Source organism: Phascolarctos cinereus, unplaced genomic scaffold (assembly GCF_003287225.1).
Source record: "Phascolarctos cinereus isolate Bilbo 61053 unplaced genomic scaffold, phaCin_HiC Scaffold_726;HRSCAF=1367, whole genome shotgun sequence".
In the NCBI taxonomy this organism is placed as follows: Eukaryota; Metazoa; Chordata; class Mammalia; order Diprotodontia; family Phascolarctidae; genus Phascolarctos; species Phascolarctos cinereus.
Window position 1 is genome coordinate 208,943,654 of NW_027556098.1, and position 10,917 is coordinate 208,954,570.

Sequence of the window (10,917 nt, forward strand, 5' to 3'; positions counted from 1 at the left end):
TGTGTTCATATATTTTCTGTTTGCAGATTCAGAAATTAGGTGATAGTTATTATCTTTTTAAGAAGAATGTGATCCTCTCGGACACTGGGGAATACATTTGCTCTGCAAGGAATGCCGTGGGAGAGGCAACTTGTTCAGCAAGCATCATTGTGACAGGTATATGCTGCACACACTCTGCCAGGTGAACTTGTCTGAGGAAACAGAGAACTCGGCCCCGAGGTGATGTTTGCATTTCTTTTAGAAAAAGAGAAAAGAGAAGAAGTGTGCTGCAGAGCTGAGGCAAAAGCTAAAAGTGGACGGAAGTTTTTACCAGAACGTACAACCACAAATATAGAGGAGCAGGGCCCAGCTACACACATCAGCCAGAAGACAATGACAAAACAGTTTTCAGTGAGGTAACTTCAATTATATCATTGGAAACTATTTACCCTACGTGTAAAACTCTAGAAGGAGTTGGGAGTACCCGGGTCTCCACACCTTTCCTTTCTCTGTCCCTACCCAGGTTTTTCTCCTTCCACTTCTCTCTCTGTCGCTGTCTCTGTCTCTGTCTCTCCCTCTCTCCTCTCTCTGTGTCTCTCTCCTCTCTCTGTCTCTCTCTGTCTCTCTCTCTCTCTCTCTCTTTTACTTTTCACCATCTCTAGCCTAGGTCTCCTAGGCACTGTGTCCCAGATTCACATCCCCTCACCTTGTCTCATTTTCCAGTTTACTCTCACAGCTGAGATTAGGGGTAAACAAAATAGAAAACCACTTCATAACAGGGTGGGCCTAGTGTACAAAACCCAGGAACTTAAAATAAGGGTCATTTAAAAATATTTCCTTTCATAGATCATATGTTTCCCATGTTATAAAGTCTGCCCTCCAGAACAGAATTTTGTATTTATTTTGTGATGAGGCAAGTTCCGTATGTTACATGGAAGGCTGAAAGCCTTCTGTGGAGACTGACACACAGAAGAGTTCAATTTTCAGTCTCTGGCTTGAGTGTGTGAATGCTTTCCAGGCTCTGCCCTTCATCCTCTCCCAGGCCCTCACTCTGTGGAACACCGGCAGAAGGCCACAGGGGCAGCTGTTTGGAAGCCAAAGAGTCCCTCTCCAGCCATTAAGGTTATAGCTTGGAGCAATCTGTTCCTGGCAACCCACGGGGAAGCCCGGAGCATAAGATTTTCTGTTGAAATTTCATTATGAGTGGTAGTTTTGTAAAGCTGAAATACTACTCTATTTTAAAAGTAGTTATAGGTTAAATAGGCTTTTGAAACCTAACTACTATTTTTAATGTTGGTTTTTGGGAAAATATATTCCAAGTGCCAAACAACCACTTTACAAACAAACCTTGATAAGCAGCAGGTTGCCTGGGTTAGGAATCCAGATGTCTAAAACGTAGAATTCCAAGATTTTTAAAATGGGCATCTGTGGACAGGCAGGAAAGAAGAATGGTGAGGAGAAAATGAAACAAGGAAAGAAAGAAAGAAAGAAAGAAAGAAAGAAAGAAAGAAAAAAGAAAGAAAGAAAGAAAGAAAGAAAGAAAGAAAGAAAGAAAGAAAGAAAGAGAGAGAGAGAGAGAAAGGAAGGAAGGAAGAAAAAAGAAAGAAAGAAGAAAGAAAGAAAGAAAGAAAGAAAGAAAGAAAGAAAGAAAGAAAGAAAGACAGACAGAAAGAAAGAAAGACAGAAAGAAAGAAAGACAGAAAGAAAGACAGAAAGAAAGACAGAGAAAGAAAGAGAGAGAGAGGAAGGAAGGAAGGAAGGAAGGAAGGAAGGAAGGAAGGAAGGAAGGAAGGAAGGAAGGAAAAGAAAGAGAAAGAAAGAGAGAAAGAGAGAGAGAAAGAAAGAAAGAAAGAAAGAGGAAGGAAGAACAAAAGAAAGGAAGAAAGAAAAGAAGGAAGAAAGAAAGAAGGCAGGAAAGAAGGGAAGGAATGTAGAAAAGAAAGAAGAAAGGAAGAGAGCAGGAAGGAAGAAGGGAAGGAAGGTAAGAAGAAAGGAAGAGAAGAAAGAAGGAAGGAAGGAGAAAACATTTTGTTTTTTTAAATTTATTTAAATGTCTAAAACAATAAACAAAAATAAGAATTTGTTTCTATGTTATTTAGGTGAAGTCTTCTGTTAGAGAAATTGATTTAGCATCATAGATTATGAGCTGGAAGGGACCTTATTGGTCATGTACTTAAGTCTACTCATTTTGTAGATATGGAAACCGAAGCCTGGAGAGATAAAGAGATTACTCCTAGATGAATCCAGAGCTCTTCTCATCATACCAGGCCACCTTTCTGTAGTCAGCATCAGGAGTAGAGAAATTTTAAACTTTTTTTTGTCATGGACCCCTTTGCTTTTAAATGCGTAATATGAAGTGCATAGGATTACAATGGAAATAAGTTACATTGAAATAAATGAAATGAAATAAAATGATCAAATTTATATTTTTTATTTTTATTTATTTTTTAAAAATTTATATTTTTTAAAAACAAGGTCACAGATCCCAGGCAAAAAGCTCTGCTTTAGAAGGTAGTAGGTAGAGTAGAAGATATGCTGGATTTGTATGTAGCCACAAATCTGGATTACAAGCCTGCCTCTGCTCCTTACCACCTGTGTGACCTTGAAGAATCACTTCTCTGGGTTTCAGTTTCCCCATCTGTAAAGTTGAAGATGATCTGTATATTCCCTTCCAGCTCTAAATCCTAGGAGACTTCATAATTACATTTTAGGGGCTTATTTTATTCTCTCCATTTCAGAAGCTTAATGGAAAAGGAGAACTTCTGAAATCAGTCAGCAAGTATAAAGTAAAACCTGTGAAAGACTTACATTTATTTATTCAGGCATCTATGAATCGTTTTTCAAAATGTAACTTCCTTTCACTGTTACTATCTAATGTATGGAGTACAAAGGTAATACTTGACTCATATGAATTCACTGGCTATTTTCTCCTCACTTCGTGTTTTTCAGTCCTTTTAGTTGTGTCGGACTCATCATGACCCCATTTGAGGTTTTCTTGGCAAAGATACTGGAGTGGTTTGACTTTTCCTTCTCCAACACATTTTACAAATGAGGAAACTAAGGCAAACAGGGTTAAGTGATTTGCCCAGAGTCACACAGCTAGTGAGTGTCTGTGGCCAGATTTGAACTCAAGAAGATGAGTCAGACTCCAAGCCAGCACTCTACCTACCACACCATGCTACTTAGCTGCCTCCTTACTTGACTAGATAGCAAATCAGACAAACAAATCAATATTTCTGCTACACTGGCTGAAATACACTTTTAAAAGACTGAATTTTTTATTCATTTCCAAATATTAGGCTAAGAAGAAGGTGGCACTCAGTCCTTTGCTAAGTTGATAGGGTCATAGATTTGGAGCCAGAAAGGACCTTGGATATCACATAGGTCCACCCTCTCAGTTTATAAATGAGGAAACTGGGGCCCAGAGAGGTTAAGCCATTTATTTAAGGTTGCACAGGTAGTCAGTGACAGAGATGGGATTTTAACCCATGTTTTCTAACTTCAGCTCCTTTTGTGCATGTGTATGCAGATGATTCTAATAGTGTAAAAATGGAATAACCTAATTTACAATATTATGAATTGTATTGATTTGGTCTCTTTCAAAATATGACTACAATAATTTACTTGAAACTTTGAGAGCCCATTAGGCCCCTAAAGCCTGAAACCATGATAGAATCAAGGCATTGAAATCTTTGTTTCTCCAGACTGACTATTAGCGATTTGAGGGCAGAGTTGTGCTAAACTTCTTTGTATCCTCTGTAGCAACTAAAGCATTATTATGTGAATAACTGGTGCTCTATACATAATGTATGAAGGAATAATTTGCAAAATGGAAAATGCTATTTTTGCTTTTATTCTTAATTGTCTTTGTGTAACCCCAGATAGGGTCACAAAGAGTTGGACAGGAAAGAAACACTGAATAACGAAAAAAAATTATTCAAGGTCCTCACACTATCTAAAATCTGTATGGTAGCAGTAAATGGTTTACTAGGGAGCATTTATCCTACTGTTTGGCTTTGGGGCTCAGTGGTCTTCTCTCTAAATCTTCACATAGCTTTTGAGTTCTAGTCCAGGAGACATAATTTCTGGGTAATTAATCATTCTATTAATTATGCTAGCATATAATTAATCAAAGGGGTCAGTGACACCCTCAAATGCCAAAGACCCTTCAAGGAGCCCACTTAATGCCCTTGGAAGAGTGGTTGTTCCTGAGGGGTGGCAATCGACTCTGATTGGTTACCAAGTAATGAGAGAGAATGAATATTATAATGACAGGTGAACCTATACTAATGAGGGGCTGGGGATGTGATTTTGATGGTGTTATTTACTTCCAAATCACCTCCAGCCTAGGGAAATCTAGACAAAGGATCTACCTCCCTGCCCAAACCAGCCTAAGTGGAACACAAGGGGCCAGAATTCTCCTTAGATTAAATTCTTTGTAAGGTTTTCTGTTTGGGTGAAGCAATACCTCCACCTGGATAAGACATTTTGGGAAATGTCCTCGATCTCCCCAATAATTTATTATTTAATAATTCCTTCTCTCAACTCTGGCAGTCCCAGAAGTCCTTGGAAGCCCTACAGAGGGGATGAGGAGGGAAATGACTAAACACTTTCCCAGCTAAGTATTAGTGTTGCTCTGAGACTCTCTCTTGAGTAGGGAGGAGAGAGGGGGAAGGTTAGAGAAGATCGTAGGTCATGGGTGTGTCATGGTTGTGGGGGGTGGGGTTCCTAAGTCGCTCCCTTGGTTTATAGTCTACTCTGTAGAGTGGAATTTAAAGTCATAGATTAGTCCAGACCCTGTAGCAACTCTCTAAAATACATTGGAAATTTCAGGGAGACCCTGTAAATAATTTGTCACTCTAGTCCATCAAGGAATGGTAGGAAGTTTCTATGAAATTTTGGGAGTGGCTCAAGGCTAGGGCAAATTTTTCTGAGCTGGCTTCCAAAACCTATTTTTACTTTAAGCTTAACTTGCATCCTGGATAATTTGGGCCAGAGAAACCCAGCATCCTATATGTACCTGCAAGGCCATGATAAAAGGTCTGTAAGTTTACAAGAACCCTACAAGTTACTAGGAGCTTCTGGTACCCTGTGACAAGTGCTCTGATGATAGGGCATGTTTCCATCATCTGCTCATCACCGTTATTCTGTATAGCCAGGCACTGTCCTATACCACCCACAACCCAAAACCTCTAAGATTTGGAAGACGTTCAGGATAAACTTTGTCTCCATGATATAGGAGATTCCCTGCAGCTTGGGAGCACTACCAAGATTTTGCAGTTCTCCACCCAGGGTACAGGACAATTCACAGAAGACACTGTCCAGGAATGGAAGAGCATCATTATTCGGAGAAAGGAGAAAGAGAAGGCAGAGCAATGGTGACCCCGGAAGAATCTCAAGTGCCAAGACAGGAAACAAGAAGGAGCTTCTGGAGGTATTCATTCCACAAAGACTAAGCCACAATAACAATACCATGAGAAATAGAATATACATGTTAATGACCATCGTTTTTTTAAGGACAAGATTTAGGGTTAGGCCAGCAAGACAGTGCTGCCACAGTTCTGAGGCAATATAAAACAATTTAGGTTTTCTAAAACATTGCTATAAATGAAAGCTAGGAAAGAGAAGGGATGATAATGCTAGTTGTTACTAGGACCTCATGAATGTATCATATTAAAACTGTATACATTTGTTTCAGACACATCTGAAAGATAAATTGCTTCAGATCTTTATCTCTCTTATCTTTGTGCCTAAGGAAAAACCTAGGACAATGCTGGGAAGCTAGGTGCAATGGATAGTGCATTCAGGAGGACCTGAGTTCAAATCTGGCCTCAGACATATAACTCTTCCTAGCTGTATGACCCTGGGCAAGTCACTTAATCCCATTGCCGGGACAAAAAAAAAAAGAAAGAAAATTGCCTCAGGGCACTTAGATGTTGTCATTTGTCTAGGGTCACACAGTATGTGGCAGCCAGGACTTACACTCAAGTCTTCCTGACTCCAAAGCCTACTTTTTGTGTCCAATATATTGCTTCTCACAACAATCCTTGAATTTTAGTGGAACATTGCTAGCATATTACTTGATCAACTACAGCATTCCACCATAGATTAGCCTCTACAAGTCTGGGAAATCACCACTCATCTACTTGGTAGGCCAAGAAATATCTCAATAGAAAATTAAAAATATCTCAATAGAAAAAATATCACAATAGAAACAAATGACAGTTTCATTTAATTTCAAGACCACTTTTGTCTCACCCGTTGGTTAAAACATAATGTTAAGGAACAGTCTCACAGCTAAAGACCCTCTAGTCTACTCCCAGCTAGACCCAATTCCTTTTACTGACCACAAATCTAAATAGCCCTTTCCCTGTGGGGAAGAGAGTGTTCAATTGAGTAGTGCAGATAAGGTTACTCTTTGCAGGATTCTTTTAGGTGTCAGAGCTATTTCCAGATTGTTGATCTGATTCTTCCTGCCTTGCGTCCTCTAAAGCAATGATTCTTCAAGTGTGGTCCAGGGACTCTTGAAGGTCCCTAAGACCCTTTCATGGGGTCCATAAGGCCAAAACTATTTCATAATAATACTAAGATGTTCTCTTGTTTCTAATACGATACGTGTCAATAGATAAAACCCACACAAACAACAGCTTCGCAGAGTGGGGTAAGTCCTCAATAATTATTGAGTATAAAAGGGTCCTAAGACCAAAAAGTTTGAGAACTGCTGTTCTAAAGTAAATTGAACTTTGTCCTTGGTACATCCTTCTGGACCACCCATCAAATTCAGGCCTGAGGAAAGTCTAATTTTGGACTCAAGAATTTCTCTAAGGCTAAGGTAAGGAGATACATTATTTATAACTGATGCATTGGTCCTCAAGCCAGACAGAGAGTAGCTTATTTTGATTTTGAATTCACTAGATGATAATCCAAGACCACTCTTTCTTGGAATGGAAATTCCTAGTTTTGTTTTTACTGGAAATTCTATATGGTTATGGGACTAGATGTGCCTGTCTAGATAGAGAAACACTTCTCTGTGTTCCATTGAACTCTGGTCTTCTAAATCAGTAATCTGTAATGGGTGGGGATAAGAAAGTGGGAAGATGAATCACATTCTACTTTACCTACAGTTGCATTTCTTCAACACAACTACATTTATCATTATCCCCCAAAACTCCCCCATTCTGCTTCCCTCTTCACCACATAAGCTCCCAATCTGTCCCTTTCCTAACTAAGCATAAATCCCTCAAGGCAATTATAGCCCAACTGGTACTTAGGTATCTTATAATAGTATCTGCATGGGTGCCATTTGGAAAATTCCTCCACCAGCATACCCACACTATGGGCCCCCCTTCACTTTGTGACTTTGGCAGGTGCCCCTTGTGAGGAATATTCTGTTCTCTATGTCCAACTTCCCAACTTTTTCTTTTGGGTGGGAAAAAAATCTCATTCCATATCTTTCTCTCCAAACATCTCTCTTAATATAGGGTATTTTCATCTACTACCAACCTTCTAATCACCCATATTGTGCATTATCCTCAACTCTTCACCCCTTACATCCATTCAGTTGCCAAATCTCATCAGTTCTACCTTTGCAACACCTCTAGCAGCCATCCCTTTCTCTCTCTTAGTTAAGACCCTCATTACCTCTGGATTATTTCAATAACCTCCTAATTGTTTTCCCAGCTTCCAGTCTCTCCCCTATCCAATCCATCCTCCATACAGCTACTAACGTGATTTTTCTAAAGTACTCATCTAACCATATTACTCCCTTTCTCGATAAACTCTTCACGCCTAGGCTAAAAATCCATTCTAAGATCAAACATTATTTTATTTTTATTGCCTCCTTTCAAAATTTCTTATTTTTATTTAAGTGCTATCATGTGCATATTTTAGTACGTTAGCACATGAACAAAATTAACAAACAAGTAAATATACATACATTAGGGTTTCTGATTAAAAAGGTTTTACCAATAGTAATGTATGATGAAAAAAATTTAGAGACAACTATTCTAAACTATATGAATATCAGCTCCATTATAAAATGTTAATGCTAGTGATATTTTCCATTTAAAATTTTAAGTGGAATTAAATATTAAATTCCTCAAGCTTCTATTTGCTTCTTTGTAAAATAAGGCCCAGGTTGCTTGCTCTACCTTTTTCTCAGAGCTGTTGTAAGGAAAGCACCTTTTAAACCTTTAAAGTACTATTTGAATATGAGCTAATAGTCTTCTGCTATCACTTGACACCCTTTACCCTCCCCAATGCAGGAAAGCATCCCAGGCTTAGTGCTACCAAATCTGTGAGGAGCCAGTAGACCTTAATGGAGCTTAAAGATTCCAACTCCTGGTTCAAGCTGAATTTTCTAGGCAGCAGATTCACCTTCAGCTTAAGCTTCTAAAGGTCTCTTCTCAACTCTTTCTGCTCCCTCTTCTTTTTTTTTTTATCACTTACTATCCTCTACTTTTCCACTAATTAATCATTCAGCAAACATTTATTATTGACCTACTGTGCTAGATGCTGGGGGGATACAAATACAAATGAATGATAACCTCCTCTATTGTTAAGGAGCTTCTAGTCTACGTGGGGGAAAAAACATGGATGCTAACTAGTGTAGAGACCTAGCTGAGTCATTTATATCAATCTAATTATTTTATTCTTAGCACATAATTTTATCATTTGCACATCTAAACAGACATTTAACAGAAAGCCTACAGACAGGAACATTCTGATTCCAGAGGTAGCCAAGAACACTCAGGGCTAAAAAAAAGTGAGATGTTTCTACTCTCCCCCACTTCAGTCTCTCTTAATTCCTTTCTGACTCCCATTGTAACCATTAATTTGTGAACCACTAACCTCAAATCATTGGATACCAGAGTATTTGGGAAAGGGTTCATCTGGGACTAGAAATAGATCTTAAGTGGTATGGGTGTGTGTGTGTGTGTGTGTGTGTGTGTGTGTGTACAAAAAGCAGGGACATGGCATTGAGTTATGTATGTTTGTTCACTCAGGTAAAAATAAAGGGGGACATCTGCAACACAGAGATGATGGAATCTGGTATATGAAGAAAATGTCAACAAGAATGGCCCCTTACTATGGAGAGGACACAACACAAAAGTGTCAGAGAACAAGCTGAATTAGAGGATGTTTTACAAGAGATAGAGACCTACCTGTGAGCTCAGAAGACCTGAATTCAAATTTCAACTCTGAGAATATTGGCTATGTAACCCTGGGCAAGTCACTTAACCACTTAGTGATTTATGCCAGAGGAGTCAAATTTACATGCAGCACACAGGTCCATATGGCCCACAACTCTGCAGATGAGGCCCAAACCAGATTAAAATGTAATTGGGAAATGTTTAACAAAATGTTTAAAAATACAACACACAAAATGTTAATTTGTGGTTTTCTAAGTCAATATGTAGGGCATCTAAGACCTGTGTCTGATTCTCTGTGACTCCACTGAGGGATTTCTAGATACTAGAGTAGTTTGCCATTTCCTTCTCCAGCTCTTTTTACAGATGAGGAAATTGAGTTAAATGACTTACCCTGGGTCACACAGCTAGTAAGTGTCTGAGTCCAAATTTGGACTCAGGTCCTCCTGATTCCAGGGCCAGCCTCTATCCACTGTGCCACCTAGCTGCCCAACTGCACTAGTCAACTCTCTAGAATTTAAGTAGCAGAGGAGGTACCAACCTGCATCAGTGGAAGGAATTTCCTACTTGGAAGTTCCCTATACCAATGAAATTACAAGCTTAATCCTTACCCCTAAATAGCTATACTGGTCTCTTGACTCATTGTTTGCTTGGTTTTTCTGTAATTTCATTTCAAAGTGATCTTTCATTGAAATGTGGGTCTTGTTTCCAATAAAGGAATCATCTTTTCTGAAGGTACTCCGATATCTAAATCTGTGTATTCTATCTTCTTTCCTTTGAATTAGTTTTGAGCATGTTATGGTTTAAGACATTTCAAAAGAATCAGAGTTGACAGCCTTTTTCCCAATTCCTCAAGGACTGTATGAAGGTCTTAGGGAAGGAAGTTTCTGAGCCCCTTTATTTTTCCTGAGTCCCAGCCCTTCTCACGTATCATTCTAAAACCTTGGGGTGTGGGGAAGGAGAGAAACCCAAAGATCTTTGCTTAGGCAGTTTAATAGGAGGGCCTTGTCGGGAGATGAGAATGATGAGAATGAAAGGCACAGATATTTAACTTTGTTGAAGAGCTTTTTTTTTCTCTTTGTCTATGAGTGGGTGAATTGAGCTGATAATTTTGAGTGCCTTACTAATCAGTGTGCCAGCTTTCAGAAGCATTGTAAAGGAAGAAAAAACAGAAATTGGCAAGGTCAGGATGTGGCGGATTAGAAAGTGAGAAGTCAAATGTAACACCAAGGTTGTTAGGAGAAAGCTGATAAAGATACTTTGTCAATTATAGCAACAGGAAAGTGATTTTAGAGGTTGGAGAAGAAGAGGGTTTAGGAAGAAAGATTTTATGTTAAGACTGTATTCAAAAATGGTAACAAAACCTTAGTGTTTCACATTTTACAAAATCTTTTCATATATATTATCTCATTTGATCCTCCCTATATTCTGTAAGGTAGATGAGAAAGTATTAATGTCCCCATTTTATGCAGATGAGTAAACCGAGGCTCAGAGAACACAAATGATTTGTTCAAGGTCACATTGTGAGTTAATGAGAGGCATCAGACAATATCTTCTGATTTTTCTTCTTGCAATTCACTTTGCATTATATCATACTGAAATAGCTCAAATTATGGAATATATTCATCCACACACACATATATATATCTCCATCCCTCAGTCGACAAGCATTTATTAATTGATGCCTATATATCAGGGCAGCTAGGTAGTACAGTGTGGATAGAGTGATAGGCCTAGACCCAGGGAGACTCATCTTCCTGAGTTCAAATCTGGCCTCAGACACTTATTA

The 10,917-nt window shown here is 38.8% G+C and overlaps 1 protein-coding gene across 1 annotated transcript in view; it reads left to right on the plus strand.

Moving 5' to 3' along the window:
- Positions 1-9,866, plus strand: part of CCDC141 (coiled-coil domain containing 141) — a 272,693-nt gene extending 262,827 nt beyond the window's left edge. Inside the window, 7 exon segments of the mRNA XM_078146957.1 lie at positions 27-156; positions 242-395; positions 5,219-5,390; positions 5,393-5,413; positions 8,985-9,011; positions 9,014-9,088; positions 9,091-9,866. Of these exon segments, the coding sequence (XP_078003083.1) occupies positions 27-156; positions 242-395; positions 5,219-5,390; positions 5,393-5,413; positions 8,985-9,011; positions 9,014-9,088; positions 9,091-9,114 (603 nt within the window). The 3' untranslated portion in view covers positions 9,115-9,866.
- Positions 9,867-10,917: the final 1,051 nt, after the last annotated feature.